The sequence below is a fragment of the Dama dama genome, chromosome 3, assembly GCF_033118175.1.
Source record: "Dama dama isolate Ldn47 chromosome 3, ASM3311817v1, whole genome shotgun sequence".
Taxonomy (NCBI): domain Eukaryota; kingdom Metazoa; phylum Chordata; class Mammalia; order Artiodactyla; family Cervidae; genus Dama; species Dama dama.
In genome coordinates this window covers 54927371-54946457 of record NC_083683.1, presented here as the reverse complement: position 1 = coordinate 54946457, position 19087 = coordinate 54927371, and the positions used below count along the sequence as shown (strand labels likewise).

The 19087-nt window shown below is 36.9% G+C and overlaps 1 protein-coding gene across 1 annotated transcript in view; it reads left to right on the top strand.

Annotated features, from left to right (window-relative positions):
• The window catches only part of PDZRN4 (PDZ domain containing ring finger 4), a 398606-nt gene that overhangs the window by 317911 nt on the left and 61608 nt on the right, over positions 1 to 19087 (top strand). The window contains exons 4-5 of the mRNA XM_061129809.1: positions 110 to 366; positions 3621 to 3723. Of these exons, the coding sequence (XP_060985792.1) occupies positions 110 to 366; positions 3621 to 3723 (360 nt within the window). The remainder of the gene's footprint in view (positions 1 to 109; positions 367 to 3620; positions 3724 to 19087) is intronic.

The following is a 19087-nucleotide window of genomic DNA, read 5'->3' as shown; positions in this document are numbered from 1 at the left end:
ATTCATAGCAGAACTTGTTTAAACCTCCCCTGCCCACCTTTTATTAATCTATCATGACAGTCTCTCTGTTCTTTCCTCTGAGATGAGCAATGCCCTTTTATCTTTGCAGGTCAATGGGAAGGATCTCTCAAAGGCTACCCATGAAGAGGCAGTGGAAGCTTTTCGAAATGCCAAGGAACCTATCGTGGTCCAGGTGCTAAGGCGAACGCCTCTCAGTAAACCAGCCTATGGGACAGCCCCAGAAGTGCGACTCATGAATGCCAGCACTCAGACGGACATCACCTTTGAACATATAATGGCCCTGGCCAAACTTAGGCCACCCACCCCTCCAGTGCCCGACATCTGTCCATTCCTGCTCTCAGACAGGTATTTTTCTGTCATTTTTGCTAGAGCCTTATTTGTTGTCATCTGTCGCTGAAAGTAGATGTTGGAAAGAATCAGGCCCCGTAGCCAGTTGACAGTTACAGAGACAAGCTCTCAGTCCTTTTTGGAAAATCTCTGTGACTATGTCTCCATACAGTTAGTTCTCAGTTTTCCTCCTCCTCTCTTTCCTGACCCACATGATTGTCTCAGCTCCGGAATCCTACTTGCTGAGATGCAGTGACAAAGTCTGGCTCTGATTAGTTCATCTTCATATTTTCAGTCATCACAAACCTCGCACAGCTCACAAGCACTGGTCAGGGAAATGGATTTTCTCACTGAAGTTGCCAAAAACCTTATTAAGACAGACCTAGACGCGGCATGTTGGCACTCTGTTCTCCTTGGTGGGTTGCCTCTCTCTCGTTCTCTCTTTTGTGTTTCTCTTCTTTGAAGGAGAAGCTAGGAAATTCACTTTATTAAGGTGCAATTCTTTGCAGGAAGCAATTACCCTATATATTGAGATGTAAACCAAAGGTCCTGGCTGTCTGAGAGGAAGTATATAGAGCTACAAAATAAAGAACTATTAAACGAATATTTCTTCCTAGTTTTACCTGAGTTAAAGACTGTTACAGACATTTGACTCAAATAATCCTACCTGTGCAGTTTTGGAAGTCTGTTTGGCCCCACGCATTTTGTTCTGTGAGGTTTTAAGCAAATAGTCAAAAATGATTGAGAGCTTGTTATATAGGAGCAGAAGTCTCTGGAGCCAGCGTTTTCATTGCCTGCTGCAATCCGTGTTCCATTTAGTAAAGTGTAGACTTGGTCATGACACCTGCCTGCCCTTTAGGGTCTTCTATTAAGTCCATCTCAGTGATTCACATGCGTGCATTAAAGTCACTTGGGAACTTTGAAAAGCAGAATAAATGCAGTGCCCGGATCAATCCTACCTCAGGCCAAAATATAGGCATTCGAATTTTTCAGAAATCTCCCTAAGCAATTTTAATGTGTACCATGTGCACCACGCCTTGAAACCTTATGTTTCTAGGTGGGCGGGGCCTCCGTCTGTCTGACCTACGATTCCAGTCATGTTTCCCTTACTTATTCAATAGCCCCTTGTGTCAGGCCATAGAACTCGGTCTCGGCAGAAAACTGGTAACAAAAACAAAGCCACTACCTCCTGGAGCTTATATTCTAGAGGGGAAATGAAAAACACACAAACCAGAACAAATAATATTCATTTGTACAACCTGATGCAGAGCAGCCATCCAATAAATACTTTCGTGAATGACTAATAGTTAACATTTATTAGCTAACTTAACATGTTTTAGGTAATATTCCTCATAAAAATCTCCTGAGTGAGCACATTATATTATTACCATGCCCATGTCACAGATGAAGAAAAAAATGTTAAGGAATTTGGCAAGATCACACAAAAGGAAGCGATAGGGTCAGGCTTCTGAACCTAAGGCATTTGACTCCACTGGTAGCTGCTCTCATAGCTTCTCTATTTTCCCCTTAATTATCACACTGTATTAAAATCCCCACTTTGCTGCTCTACCCAATTAATAGGACAAGAATTGGATTTTGTGCCCAACCAATTTCCAGCAATTGGCATAGGGCCTGGCATCTTGTAGATACTCAGTAAATGCTTACTAAAGTATCAGTAAGGTGTCCTTCACAGCAGGCCTCCTTTTTTAATAATTCAAGGACCAGGAAAACATATCAGCTGCTCCAAACAGCAGGTTATGATGTTTAAGCAGCGGGAATGGGCTTCTCAAAACCAGTCCAGGTTTAAGCTCTCAGACCAGCAAGCGAGATGCTGCCTGCACTGCTTTTGCTATTTGGGCCCAAATTAGAGAACAGTAAGAAGAGGCTGGTAGAGTATTTACACTGATCCTGTGAGGTACCAGGATGGATCTCTCTGGGCTTTCAGCTATTAATGGATAAGGGGACTAATTTATACTACTAAGTTCATTTTTGTTATAATGTTCAAAATGGGCTTAGAGGCCTTTCCTGAAGCCAACTTGGTTAATTTCACTGACTTAGAAATGCTCATAGAGGACTTCATGCCCTTTGCTGCTAAACTGTGCTTAGCTTTCACATTGGGCTTCCCAGGTGGTGCTAGTGGTAAAGAACACATCTGCCAATGCAGGAGACGCAAAAGATGTGGGCTCTGTCCCTGGGTCTGGAAGATCCCTTGGGCGAGGAAGTGACACCTCATTCCAGTATTCTTGCCTAGAAAATTCCATGGGCAGAGGAGCCTGGTGCACTAAAGTCCAAACGATTACAAAAAGTAGGACACAACCAAGCAACTGAGGACACACACACACACACACACACACACACACACAGAGCTTTCATATTGTATAATGTATACATCATGGCATATAATAATTTGAAAGCACTTCTATGAATTATTTAAAACATTTCCCAAAAGTTAATGGATACATAAAAGTCATACACAGTGTCCTGGAACCCCTTCATTCCTTTACTTTATTAGTTCTCTCTGTCCCCAGATGTTTTCTAAAAGGATTATGAAACTCTATGGTTTATAGGAGTTTCCAGTGAGTTATCACCGTGAACATTCTTTAATGTTTGTGTATGTGGGTTATGAGGGAGAATGAGGAAGAAAGTCTCAAGAAATGGAGGCAATTGAGTACAATTTACAGACTGAAAAATACAATTCCCACTTCATTCCCACATCTGTGGATTCTTCATCCAAGGATTCAGCCAACTTCAGATTTGATTTTTTGATCCATGTTTAATTGAATAAAAATACAGAACCCATACCTTCAGAAGACTGACTCTATGAGCTTTGAAAATCAAATTTCAGAAACAGTTTGAGCCTGTAATTATGAAATTGGTAGTACTTTGTTACAAAATACCCACCTTTGGGTAGACTGCAGTCTCAAAAGCCACACACCTATGCATGTATCAAGTCCACTGGATGGAATGGAAGGCAGCCAGAGTATCAATATAGCACCATTGCCAGGATAGAGCACACATCTGCCCCTTCACAAAATGAAGCTCTGACAATGAGCCATTATCTTGGTATTCTCTCAGAAAATCAAATTGATGGATTTCATATAAGGGAAGAAGAAAAGCAATTGTTCTTTCTGAGCTGTAGTTCATTTAAAGGCTAGATCACTATAGGTCTTATTGGTGAGCAGAGAAAACTAAAGTGAAATTCTAATGTCATTTTTTAATCTTGAGAACAACCCTTTTGATCCATTTCTATCATATTGCTACATTCCCCACAGCTGCCATTCTCTCCATCCAATGGAGCATGAATTTTATGAGGACAATGAGTATCTTTCCAGCTTACCCGCTGATGCAGACAGAACAGAGGACTTTGAATATGAGGTAAGAGCATTTTCACACCAATTCACACTTCTCCATGAAGTCATGGTTGAGGGGTTTTGCATAACAAAGAAAAATTAATTTATTACTATGAGACATATTTTATCTATTATATATCTAAGCTAAGAGCTTTTAAATATTTGTTTCAGCTATTTGGTATCTAGTATTTTAAGTATATGGAAAACATTTTGATAATATAAACTTGACAATAATTTGCTCACATTTTTGTTGCTTTGTATAAATAGTATTGTGGAAGCTACATTTTTTTCTCCTTTATGTAATATAAGAGAATTTCAAGTAGAGTTTGGAAAGGGAATTATATTTAAAACCAAGACTGTGTTTACTATTTTTATTCATTCTGTAGTATTTTTATTTTAATTGATAAACTAAATTTTATATTATTTATATTCCCCTTCACAAATTCAATATTCTTTTTATTTATGACTCAAGTACTTTAAAGAACATTTTCCCTGACTTTCTAGAAAGAGAGAAGACCTCATGTCCTTTGTTATTAAACCATGTTTAACCCTGATATAGTATATGTTAGAGTGTGTGTACTGTGATATGAAATAATTTCAAAAGCCCGTCTATTAATTACTTAAAAGTTTTCACAAAAGTTAAAGGATTCATCCTAATATTTCCTCTGTTTCTGCAGTCTGTAAATCTTTGAAAGGTTTCAGACTACTCTGACATTTGGAAATAAAGTAGGTTGAGGACATAAAGAAGCTTTGGTAAACAGGCAAAAAAGTCATGATTATCTGCCCTTTTAATGCTTTAGATGATGTCATACAAGTTCAGCAAAATGTTCTCTTACATTTTACAACCAGGAAATCCTGAAATCTCTTCCCTTAGGAGGATCTGAAATTAAATAAGGCCAATTCAGTGAAGCTCACCTAAAGCAAATAGACATTTATTTGAAATCTCCCTCCAAAAGTCATTGCTGGGAATTACAGAAATCATTATTTCTTTTCAGCCAGAATTTGGAAGAGTGTGCAATGATACCCAATATCTGAGTAAATGGTTTTGTCATTTTTGTTCATGTGAATTACTTATCCCCTCCTCTCCATTAATTTGATTGAAAAATTTTATAAATCCTCTTAAGTACTGATATACACTGAAATATACATTAAGTTTTGCCTATTCATGCAAAATAAATTACAAAGTTGAGTCACTTATCCAAATAATTCAAGATTAAATGAGTCTTTTTTTCAGTTAATTAATTGCTTTGGATTTGGGGAATGGAATTATCTAGATCACTTCAACTTTTTATTTAGTTTGTGCCTTAAAGCTTTATTAAAATACATCTGTGTGCTAGGGAAGGGTATGGGAGAGAGACTTGCTTACACTAAGCAGAGTCACAGTAAAAATTATTTTCATTAATTAGCATGTCATTGACTATTACAATACAGGCAGATTTTCTAGTGCTTACTCTAGCTGAACCACATCCTCTTTTCCAACCAATGTCAACTCCTAATAGCGGCCAGCATCCGTGTGATGACAGTGGTAAATACTCAGACAGGTCTTCTGTAGCCTGTAATCTGAACTAATCACAGAATCCTAGTCATTACTTGTCTGTCAGCTGTAATTCTCTTGCTGCAGGCACCTTTCTGAGTTATTGAAATAAAGAATGTTCTTGTGAAATTTAAATAAGGAATAAGTTACTGTGACAGGCTTCAGTCATGAGGAAGGGTACATTTGAGAATATCTGCATGGCTAATGGGGGAGTGGAGGCACTGGGGAAGACCCAAGGATAATGCACCAACTTTAGAAGATAGTGATTCTACTAAGTACACCTCAGTCTGTTACACTAACGTGGCAGAGTGTCACACAACCATCCCTCTTGATTGCATCAGATGGGACTGGGAGACCTAGTAAGCCCACTGCTATCACCAGAGTAGATTGTGCTCACCACATTAAGTGGGGGGAGATTTAGAAATGCTGCCTTTACACACTATTACACTTAGAAGCAGACTGGTCAAGTGTTTCTGGGACTAGCTCAGATGACCCCAGCTCCTCCAGGAACTCTGTTATAACCCAGATGTTGGGGGGATGCAGTGAATGACAGAGGACTTCATCTCAGAAAGAGATACTCATTCCTCTTCAGCTTAAAAATGCAAACACATTGACAGGCAATTGGGGAATTGACTCCTTTTCATCTGCTTTTGTTCAGTTGTACCATAAATATTTAATGAGAAGTTAAAAAAGATGCCAGGTTTTTATCTAGGTTTTTATTTAGGATTGATAAAAACCTTTACTCCAGTGGAGCTTAACCTTTAGGGGACAGAGAACGGCAGAAAACAAGTGAAGATGCATTGTATCAGGTGGTGACTAAGTCCTAGTGGAGACCATGCAGTGTGTGTAACAGAGGGAGGAAATGCATGGTGTTGGGATGAGGTGTTGCTCTCTTATACAGGTGGTCAGGGAGGGCTGCTCTCTCTCTCTCTCTCTTTTTTTTTTCCCACTTATTTTTATTAGTTGGAGGCTAATTACTTTACAATATTGTAGTGAGTTTTGTCATACATTGACATGAATCAGCCATGGGTTTACATGTATTCCCCATCTCGATCCCCCTTCCACCTCCCTCTCCACCCGATTCCTCTGGGTCTTCCCAGTGCACCAGGCCCGAGCACTTGTAGGGCTGCTCTCTTAAAAGACCTGAAGAGAACCAGCCATGTGGATTCTGAGAGAGCAGCCTTCCAGGTAAAGCAGAGGGTAAGCATGGATACGAAGGGCCCAAAGCAGGACCCCTCCGGGTTGTGCCCAGGTACAGCAGAGGCCTGTGTGCGCCGGGGACTGGGCAAGGGGGACAGACAGGCAGCAGGAGGAGGCAAACTCGGAATGAGCAGGGGCACATCTTGAGGGACCTTTGGCTTTTACGATGAGATGCGAAGTTGCTGGAGGAGAGCAGGGCCAGGTTCTGCACTACTCACAGGATCCCTCTGCTGCTAGAATGAGCATGAAGGTGGGCAAGTAGTCTCCAGCCTAGCAGTGGGAGGATAAAGGGGGGATGGGAGCTGGCTGATGACAGAGGCGGTGGTAAGATATGGTCTGGAAGGGCAGGATTCATCCTGCCCTGAGGCTCTGCCTGTGTGTCTGTGTTCTGGAGGTCTTCTTCTGACTTTCTAAAAGCGAAATATCATAGGCCAGAGTGAAACACAGCTTCTGGCATCCACTGAAACTAGCATAATAAATCTACTCTTAAAAGACAAAGCATACAGAACTGCATTTCTGAACTTGCTGAAAGCAAACTATGCAACTCTTAATATTTAGGCCCCTTTTTAAAAGGCCAACTTACTATCGACTCAGTGAGCCAAAGCTGATCTATCTTGTGAATACATATTTAGGGACTTTTAGTGTGTGAATTTTTGACCCAATAGGCCAAAACAGACCTGATTATCTTGTAAATACATATTTAGGGACTCTTGAACATGCAGATTACTGCATAGAAAGATGGTAACTGCTCCCCTCAGAGCCATGATAGACAGCAAACACTTCTTTGGAGATACTATAGTCAATGTCTCAATGCTACGGTGACTCTGCTGTGATAGGGACCTCTATGAAATTTTAATGACACCCATATCTCACCATGACCTATCACCACTTTGCCCAGGAAAATTATTTGACTGGATTTTAAATTTCCCCCCAGTGCTTCAGAAAAGTCTCTGCAGACCAGTCTGTATTAAAAGACTCACAGCTTGAAATCTGATCTTTTTCAAAAACAATAGTACTGTTTTCTAATTAAAAATGATAAAAGATTTTAATTTTAACTTTGAAGGAAAAATAAAAATATAAAAATTTACGCAATGCAGCCCTCATAAGAGTCAGGGTGCTGACTTCCACTGAAATAACACTGAGGATTAAGCACTCTTTTTCTGTATTTTCAACTTTGTTCATTTTTTTTCTTTCATAGAGCCAGCTAAAGGTTGAAATAAATCATAAATAGCCTTTAGCAAGTCACAGGCACATCTCACATCCAGCCTCTACCAGAAATAATTTAAAGGGAAAGGCTTTGAGAAATATAGAGCTCTTTTGTCCAACTCCTAATAGAGATATGTTTGCTATTGCAGGAGAGCAGAGAAGATGCTGAATTTTCTGCAGCATTTGCAATCAACTCTCAAAATTCAATGTTGAGAGAGGAAAGTCAGAAAATTAATAAGTGCAACATTTTGAAGTATAAAAGATCATGTTAGACACAACAAGCAGGTAATTTTAGAAACATTTCTAAGCCTGGTGATTTTCATCACTTAGAAATGCTACTTGAAATTGTTGTTATTCCTCACCCTAAAATCAAGCTGAAGAAACATATCCAACAGCCTAAGTACTCATAGAGTTGCCCTTGTGTGTACATTGTCATTACTATCAAAGGGCATTTAGAAATTTGCTTGGACAGGTGGTAAAGAGAGAAGAGAAGTACATGTCACAGTTCTATATAATGTTAACTGAAAATCCAACTTGGGCTATAAACAAGAAAGAGCATTAAGCATATTAATTAAGTTCCTCTTAGCAATTCTTATGCAAAGCGTAAGTAAACCCTTGTGCTATGCTGAGAAGTATCATTTTGCAAAATTTATTTCCCAGGTCTGGATCCCTGTGAATATGTGCAGAATATTTGTGAGAATTTAAGTATATAACCTCTCTTTTACATAGTTAAAGAAAAGAGAATTTTGTATCAAGGACATGTTCATTCAAAAAAAATAGCTAACAAGAGAATATGCATTAGTGAGATTTTAATCATATCTTTTTGGGCAGATTCGTGATTTGTGAGCCAGCTTTCAGAAAAATGTCCCTAGTGTGCATGTGTAAGAGCTATATGTCTCCTTTCTAGGCTGTGAGGGCAGAAGCCTTATCTGCCTGTTCATCATTGCATCATATCATCTGTCTCAAATTCGTTACTCAATATTTGACAAAGGAATATATGAGGGTTCTTATTGCTGTCTCCACAAACCAACCTTTGAGCAGTGCAGTCCCCTTCCACCTTTTGTACAAGGGAATTGGAAAGGAGCTTGAGACCACCATGCAGTTATAACAGATATCCTCTCCCTTTTTAATAGGTATTTGTTCTTTTTTCTTTATAAATTTGTACTGTTTTACTGACCTCTCCCTATTTACCTCACCCCCTGCTGCTGCCGCTGCTGCTAAGTCACTTCAGTCGTGTCTGACTCTGTGCGACCCGATAGACGGCAGCCCACCAGGCTCCCCTGTCCCTGGGATTTTCCAGGCAAGAGTACTGGAGTGGGTTGCCGTTGCCTTCTCAGACCTCACCCCCTAGCCCCTGGCAACCATTTTTTCTACTCTCCATTTCTGTGTTTGACTTTATTTTGTTTCGATTCCATATGAGTGATACCATGCATATTTATTTTTCACTATCTAGTTAATTTAACTTAGCATAATACCAAAATCTATCTACGTCACAAATGAAAGAATTTCCATCTTTCTCATGGCTGAATGATAGTTCATTGTATGCATATACATATATATGTGTGTGCATATATACATATATATACTACACCTTTGTTATCTGTTCATGTATTGGTAAATAGTTTGTTTTCATATCTTGGCTATCATAAATAAAGGTATTTGTTCTTTATGTCAGGGATTCTAATCTTAGTGCCATTTTTGTTTCAGTTAAACCTTTCTAAAGAAAGGGCTGAAACAGGGAGAAAAGAACTATGTAATGAAATAGATTTTTGACACCATGAAAATGCATTTCTTCTAGTCATCATCTTATAAACTTATAGAATCTCATATTTGACATGTTCTCTAATCCACTCCTATATCCAGTTTGTAAGTTCTTCGTCAAGGGATAGTTCAGCAAGCTTGTAAAACTCCACAGTGGACAGAGAACTGAGAGCCTAGCCTTCCCAAGTAAACAGCTGTGACTCTTACAGTTTCTGAGAAATGTATTATGAAGTTTGAACAAGTGAGAGCAGGAGTGTGTTTGGGTATAAAACATAACTCATAAAGAGACTATATATTATCCATATGTTGTGGTAGACATCAGGGGAAAAGAGAAAATAGTGTGAGTGTGAAAGTATAGAATCTTCAGAATTTTTAAATTCAGTGGGTGCTTTATAGTTCACCAATCTATTTCTTTCTACTTGTTAGTTCCATTTAAAAATTATTAATAAAATATCTAAAATAACTTCATACCACTTACCTCTTGAACAATAAAATCATCCATTTAAAAATCATGTTAATAAGTTCACTCTTTGGGGAATTGTATTGAATTGAAAACTAATCTAGATGAAGTGTGAATATATTTTTATTAATCTGAACATTTAAGATAAAATGCTGTTCTGTCAGTCAGGCGTTGGTTCAGTAAAGTATCTAGTAATGACACCACCATTTTCACTTCCGTTCACCATATCAGTTATAACACATTAAAATCCTAATCGTGGCTGCCAAACCAGCCAGTTGTCATATATTGGGGATTATATGTCCTACAGCATGACTGCTTCCTCCTTTGTCTAAGACATTCCTCTATCTCCAGACTCCTTCTTGATCTCCTGGGGCCAGTGCATAGTCTGTAGTCCATCCCATTCCCCAGTGCCAGACTAGCCCTTCTTAAATGCACTTCTTATTGGATCACTCCCATGTTTGTCATCTTGTAAGACTCTGTTCCTTGAATTAACTCTAACATACCCTATGTGGCATTGAAGATCCTTTGTACTCTCTCCTTGCTCTATTTTTCTAGGCTCTAGTAATGTGCTTTTCTTTATCTGTGTCTTTACTATGGGCCTTTTCACTCCTGAAACACCTTTCTCACTATCACTTTCCCATCAGTGAACTCCCCTTGGATATTCCATAAATATTTTTATCATGATTCCCTGGGCTTTAGTGATTTTTGTTCTTATATTTTTCTTCTGAATGGTTTTTATTTTTAATAGAAGTGACCACTCCTAATTATATCACCTGGAAAGTCTAGCACATGCCCTGGTACATGGAGGCCACCCAGCAGCATTTGATGAGTGAGCAAAGTATTGACCATTGGTGCTGGTGTTATTCTATGAGTCCTGAATACAAATTCAAAGGATTAAATGAAGGAAAGATCAATCCAGTCAATCCTAAAGGGAATCAACCCTGAATATTCAATAGAAGGACTGATGCTATAGCTGAAGCTCCAATAATTTTGCCACCTGATGCAAAGGGCTGACTCATTGGAAAAGGCCCTGATGCTGGAAAAGATTGAGGGCAGGAGGAGAAGGGGGCGACAGAGGATGAGATGGTTGGATAGTATGACTTCGTGGACATGAGTTTGAGCTAATTCATGCAGCCCATGGAGTTGGACACGACCTAGCAATGAAACGGGCTTCCCTGTGGCTCAGCTGGCAAAGAATCACCTGCAATGTGGGAAACTTGGGCTCAATCCCTGCATTGGGAAGATTGCCTGGAGAAGGGAAAGGCTACCCACTCCAGTATTCTAGTCTGGAGAATTCCATGGACTGTATAGTCCATGGGGTCACAAAGAGTCGGACATGACTGAGCAACTTTCACTTAGTGATTGAACATCAACAACAAAATGAAGGCAAAGAAGAGAATTTTGTAATAAAGTGTGAAAGTCTTTTTTTCCTCATAATAATTCAACTAACAATCTGGTTGTTAGAATAAGCAGTTAACATATACTTGTGTTAGGTTGTAAAAGAAGGAAATTTGGACTTTTCTGATTGCCTTTCTAACAAAAAAATGTGCATGGTTTACCCCAAACTTATAAGTTGGAGGACCCTAGCAAATAGACATGCTAATTTACATAGGTAAAGAATGAACTAGGGTTCAGTTTCTATTAGGATAATCAGATGTCCTGGTTTGCCCTAAACTCTCTGCATGTATGACTACTGTTCAAATTTAATTATGAATGGCATCCTCTTCCACTTTCAGAAATGTCCTGTTGCATAATACACTGTATGGTTTTCCTAGTTTTTATACTTGTTGAGCCTTAATGGAGGCTGAAACTTTGTAATCCCGTTCTATATTGTCCTAATATTACAAGCAGAGGTGACTCCGAATTTCCCAATTTGAATACCAATGCTTATTAAATTGAACAATTTTCCTAAGTCATAAGTCTCTATTTAAAAAAAAAGTCTTCCTTAATGAATGACTAGAAAGAAAATGACACAAAGTTGAAAATAGTCATCAAAGTTACTGTAATTCTTTTAGATTTCTTACTGAAAGAAATGAAATTAGTTGGGCTGTTAATTTGGTCATGTAATTTCATAAAACAAATATGAGGAAAATTTGTCTTTTGCCTCACTGATTATGAAAACACTAAACCTAATTTCCTAAGAAAACAATGAAAAGCAAATTGAACCTTCCAAATTGGTTATTAAACAGTGTAACCAAGGGCACATTTCTTTGAATAAGAATCTAAATATAAAATGAAGATTCCTTATACTGCGTGTATGAATTTTATCAAAATGCTGATATTCAGTTTTTGTTTGAAGATGCTCAATGATACACATTCAGATGATTTTCTTGCATTAGTGAAAGGTGTCTGTGAAAGGTTGTGTTTAAGGTGAATATTTGCATATCAAATAATATTTTCAGATGACTTCTGCTTTCAAAGAAGTTTACATAGGGACAAAGAAAGCATTTTAATGTTCCTTTTAAGAGCAATATAATCAAGTGGAAGGAATTCAAACTAGGAGTTTGGTCCCAATTCTAGCTCTGTCTCTTGAAGGGACTTACTACCTTTTCAATAATAGCATCCTCACGTGTGAGATCTGTGGGGCCACCAGTGTTGGTTAGGGAATGAATTGTCAGCATCTACTTCCTTGAAATACACTTAAGCAAAGTGAGATAAATGCATAGTCAAATCCTTAAACATTTTATAAATATTTTAATATTTCAAACAAACATATCAACCCACACTTTATGAGTTTTTATAAAGAGAACACATACACATAAGGCGACACATTTTCTATGAGTAGTTGTTCTGGTCTGTATAGACTGTACAATAGTCTGGTCTATAGTACCACTTGTAGCAAGCAGTACACCTCTCCATATTGTCTCTGGCTTTAGGTTTTAGAATGTTAACTCATGTACATTTGCCAATTCAAAGTGGCAGATGCAGCACTAGAAACAGATGGCTTTTTTTTTTAATACAGTGTTATTCTTTAGAAAAATTTTAATTAGAAAGTAATTGTAGTTTGGATTTTCTTCCACCAATTTATCATCTCTGAAAAAAGTGTTGGAATCATTAAGAGAATGTGTTTTGTATTGGCATGATTGTTCTGCTTTTCTTCCCTAAGATGTAAGCTATCAGTGATGTTCTGGTTCAGTTACATGGTGCATCCATCAGTATTCACTATGTATTAAACAATCTAACTTATTCAATAGTATGGGTAACGGGGAACCTTGCATGTATAATGCACATGAACCAAGAATTATGGTAAATCTGATCTATGTATTTGTAGTCCAAAATAAACATTTAAATATCATTATTGAAATCTATTTGTTATATATTTAAATCAAATATATAGAAATATAATTAAAATATAATTGATATATAACATTGTATAAAGATAAAGAACATGATGATTGATTCAAGCATATATTGCAAAATGATTGCCACAATAAGATTAGTTAATGCACCCATCCCCTCACATGATTACCATTTTTGCATGTGTGGTAAGAGCATTTAAGATCTACTCCCTTAGCAACTTTTATGTTATAATACAGTACTGTTAACTATAGTCAGCATGTTGTAAGTTAGATCTCTAGAAGGTATTCATTTTACATCTTATATCACACAACCTCCAGCCCCTGGCAGCCACCATTCTACATTCTGGTTTTGAGTTTGGCCTTTTTAAACTCCAAACATAAATGAGAACACAGTTTAAGTCTTATCTGTCTGACTTATTTCACTTAGCGTGATATTCTCAAGGTCCATCAATGTAGTTGCTAATGGCAGGGTTTCCTTCTAATTGCTGAATAATATTTCATGTGTATCATATGTACATATGATATATACCACATTTTATTTATTCATTTATGGATTTATGGACACTTATATACTTCCCATGTCTTAGCTATTCTGAATAAAGAAAGGTGGAATGAACATGGGGTGCTGATACTTCTTTGATATCTTATTTTTTGTTTCTTTTGGGTATATTCCCAGAAACAGGATTGCTGGATCATTGGTTGTTCTTTTTTAAATTTTTATGAAGAAACTCCATATTGTTTTTCATAGTGGCTAACCAATTTATGAAAAACAGTGCACTAGGGTTCCCTTTTCTCCACATCCCCACTAACACATTTATTATCTGTCTTTTTGATGACAGTCATTCTAACAGGTATGAAGTGATATTTCATTGTGGTTTTGATTTTTGTTTACCCAATGACTAGTGAATTTGAGCATCTTTTCATGTACCTGTTGGCCATTTGTATCTCTTCTTCAGGAAAATGTCTATTCAAGTCTTCTACCCTTATTATTTTTTTGGCCACACCACACGGCATGTGGTATCTTCCCCCACCAGGAATCAAACTCAAGTTCCTTGCACTGGAAGCACAGAGTCTTAACCACTGGACATTCAGGGAAGATCTACCCGCATTTTTAATAAGGGTTTGAATGTTGTTTTATTGTTGTTGTCTTTGCTGTTGAATTGTATGAGTTTTGAATGTATTTTGGATACTAATCCTTTATATGATGTGTGATTTTTAGATATCTTCTCCATTTTTTGTACATTGCCTCTTTATTCTGTTGATTGTTTATTTACTGCACTGAAGCTTTTTAGTTTGGTGTAGTCTCACTTATTATTTCTGTAGCTTTTACTTTTGGTGTTATATCTAAAATATAGTTGCCAAGACCAATATCAGGGAGATTTATCTTCATGTTTTCTTCTAGGTATTTTATGGTTTCAGGTCTTATATTCAAGTCTTTAATCTATTTCAAGTTTATTTTTGTAAGTGGTAGAAGATAGGGTTCCAATTTCATTCTTTTGCATGTGACTACCCAGTTTTCCCAGTACCACTTATTGAAGAGGCTATCTTTTTCCTATTGATTATTCTTGGCTTCTGTGTCAAATAATAGTTGACCATATATGCTTGGGTTTATTTCTAGGCTCTTCACTCTGTTCCACTGGTCAATGTGTCTGTTTTTATGGCAGCACCATACTATTCTGATCACTATAACTTTGTAATATCATTTGAAATTAGGAAATGTGATGCCTCCAGCTTTGTTCTTTTTTCTCAAGATTGATTTGGCTATTTGGGGTCTTTTCTAGATCTCTACAGATTTTAAAATTTTTTCTACTTCTGTGAAAAATATCATTGGAATTTTGACAGGGATTGCATTCAATTTATATATGGTTTTGGATAATATGGATGCAACAATATTAACTCTTGTGATCTGGGATCAAGGGATATTTTTCCACTTATTTGTGTCTTTTTCAGTTTTCTTCATGACAGTCTTATAGTTTTCAGTGTAAAGATTTTTCATCTTCTTGGTCAAATTTACTCCTAAGAATTTTGTTGGTTTTGATGTTATTGTGAATAAGATTGCTTTATTTCTTTTTCAGTTATTTCATTGTTAATGTGTAGAAATGAAACTGATTACTCTATGTTGATTTTGTATCTGGCAATTTTACTGAATTCACTGATTAATTCTAATGGTTTTATATGGGATCTTTAGGATTTTCTATACATAAGATTATGCCTTCTACAAACAGAGACAACTTTGCCTTTTTCTTCCTGAGTGAGATGCTTTTTATTTCTCCTTTTTGCCTAATTACTCTTGCTAGGATCACCAGGGCTATATTAAGTAGGAATGACAGAATGCACCTTTATCTTGCTCCTGATTTTAGAAGAATAACTTTCAACCCTTCACCATTAAATATTTTAGCTATAGGCTGGTCATATTTGGCCTGTATTATGTTGAGGTATAGACTTCCCAGGTGTTGCTAGTGGTAAAGAACCCACCTGCCAATGCAGGGGACATAAGAGACGTGGGTTCGATCTCTGGGTCGGGAAGACTCCCATAGAGGAGAGCATGGCAACCCTCATGAAAATATTTTTGCCAGGAGAATCCCAAGGACAGAGGAGCCTGGTGGGCTACAGTCCACAGGATTGCAAAGAGTTGGACATGACTGAAGTGACTTAGCACACACGCATGCATATGTTGAGGTACATTCCTTCTAAACTCAATTGGTTGAGAGTTTTTAATCATGAAAGGAAGTTAAATTTTGTTTAATACTTTTTCTGCATATATTGAGATGATCATATGGTTTTTATCTTTCATTCTATTAATATGGTATATCACAGATTTGAGTATGTTGAACCATTCTTGTATCCCAAAGATAAATCCCGCTTGATCATGGTATATGTTTCTTTTAATGTGCTGTTGAATTTGGTTTACTAGTATTTTGTTGAAAATTTTTGTGCTTACCTTCATCAGGTATATTTGCTTATAGTTTTCTTGTTTTTTAATGATTTTATCTGGTTTTGGTATCAGAGTAATTCTGACCTTGTGAAATGAGTGTTCTCTCCTCTTCAACTTTTTGGAAGAATTTGAGAAATACTGACACTAATTTTTCTTTGAATGTTTGGTAAAATTCACTAGAAGAACTGTCTGGTCCTGGACTTTTCTTTGTTGGGAAGTTTTTGATTACTTATTCAATCTCATACATTTTGGTCTGTTAGACCATATCTTCATGATTAAGTCTTGGTAGACAGTTGGTTTCTAGGAACTTATCCATGTTTTCAAGGCTATCCAGTTTGTGGAGTGTAATTGTTCATGGTAGTCTCTTATGGTGCTTGGTATTTTTGTGATCTCAATTATAATGTATCCTCTTTCTTTTCTGACTTTATTGATTTGAGTTTTCCTTCCTTTTATTCTTAGGTCTAGCTAAAGATTTTTCCTTTTTTTATCTTCTAAAAAAAAAACCATCTCCTATTCTCACTGATCATTTCTTGTTTTTCTTGGCTATATTTTATCTATTCCAGCTCTAGTCTTCCTTCTGCTAACTTCAGGCTTAGCTTTTTCTTCTTTTGCTGGTTTCTTGAAGTGTAAAATTAAGTGGTTTTTTTAGTGTTTTTTTTTTTTTTTCCTTAATGTCGATATTCATCACTCTAACTTTCTTCTTAGGACTGCTTTTGCTGCATCATTTAAGGTTGGGCATGTTATGTTACCATTTGTTTCCAGAAACTTTTTGATTTAATCTCTTTTTTAATTATTATTATTGGTTGTTCACCTGTGTATTCTTTAGTTTCCACATAACTGTAAGTTTTCCAGCTTTCCTCCTATTATTGATTTCTAATTTTACACCATGTGGTCAGAAATGATACTTGATATGACATCAGTTTTCTGAATTTTCCAAGCTTGGTTTGTGATTTGACATATGATCTGCTTTGGACAATGTTCTGTGTGTGCTTTAGAAGAAATGTATTCTGATGCTGCTGCTAGATTGAATGTTCTTTATTCATCAGGTTCATTTGGTCTAACATATACAGTTGTCCCTTGAACAATGAGAGAGTTTTTTTTTTTTTTTTTGGTGGAGGGGGGGGAGGTGGGCAACTGTCCCTTGCAATCAAATATATTAAAAAATATGTAAGTTTACAGTTAGCCCTCTATGTCCGTTGTTCCACAACCATAGATTTAACCAACCATGGATTGTGGAGCATTGTGATATGCATTCATTTTTTAAAAATCCACATATAAAGTCGCCCGTGTAGTTCAAAACTCTGTTGTACAAGGGTCAATTGTATTTCAAGTCCAATATTTCTGTATTGATTTTAAGTATATCCTTACTGATTTCCAGTGCTTCGTTATTGATTTCTTATTGATGATCTATCCATTATTGAAAGTGGGGTGTTGAATCTCTCTATTATTGTTGTATTGTTCTCTATTTTTCTCTTCACGTCTTCTAGTGTTTGCTTAATATATATAGGTACTCTGATTCTACATGTGTATACTTTTACAACTGTTATATCCTCTTGACAAATTGACTCCTTTATCATTGTATAATGACCTGCTTTTATATTGTTATGACTTTTGACTTACAATCTATTTTTTTTTCTGGTATAAATATAGCTCTCCTTGCTCTCATTTGGTTTCTACTTGCACAAAGTATCTTTTCTGTCCACTCACTTTGAGCATACATGTGTCATAAGGTCAAAGTGAGTCTCAAAGTGTGCAGCATATAGTTGGATCTTGTCTTTTTTTTTTTTTAATCTGTCCAGTCACTCTGTGCTTTTTGATTGGATAATTTAATCCATCCACATTTAGAATAATGATTAATAGGTAAAGACTTACTAATGTCATTTTATTATATGTGTTCTTCCTGTTTACTGTTTTCCTTTGTGAATTGATTATTCACTGACTTTATGTTGAATGTAAGAATATTTACAAACCCTTAATGGGTTCCCAACTGCCTAAGGTCACTTGAGGATACAGCTGTGCATCAAGAGCTCAAGTACCTGAGTTGGAGGAGCACCTGTAGTTGGTTTGCATTCATTATGTGCCTAGGCCACATGCACAGGAGTTGGAAAAGTCTCTGTGTCTGTTTTTGTAGCATATCTGTGAGCTCTCCTGGGTGTGTCTGGGGTGGGTTTTAGAGATCAGCTTGCATCCTTTTCAGCTAGGCCACCCTTGCATTGCTCATGCCTAACTTCCTACCTAACATTAGTAATCAAGTCATAACAAGAGATAGAGGCAAAACTTTAAAATAGAAGTAGACACATTTGGATAAAGAATAGTTAAATAGTGTTTGGATATAAGAGAATTAAAATTAAGAGAACTTTGACATGGTGGAATTTGAACTATATGAAGGCTGCTGAAGCATAACTGACTGACTTAACAGAGAAAACTAAAGGCCTTGAAGGTTAAAAATTCAACTAGCACAGCTAGTTATTAGCAGACGCTGGACAAAAAATTTCCTCTTTTTCTTTCTTATATTTTTTATTTTTTTCAATTAATTAATTTATTAATTTGGAGGATAACTACAATATTGTGATGGTTTTTGCTATACATTAACATGAATTGGCCACAAGTACACATGTGTCCCCAGCATCTCCCACCCCTCTCCCATGTCCCTCCCCACCCTATCCTTCTGGGTTATCTCGGAGCCCCAGCTTTGGGTGCTCTGCTTCATGTGTCAAACTTGCACCAGTCATTTATTTTACATATGATAATGTACATGTTTGAATACTATTCTCTCAAATCATCCCACCCTTGCCTTTTCCCACTGAGTTCAAAAGTCTGTTCTTTATATCTGTGTTCCCTTTGCTGCCCTGCATGTAGGATTGTCATTACTGTCTTTCTAAATTCCATATATATGCATTAATATATAATATTTGTCTTTCACTTTCTGACTTACTTCAATTTACATAATTGGTCCAGGTTCATCCACCTTATTATAACTGACTCAATTGTGTT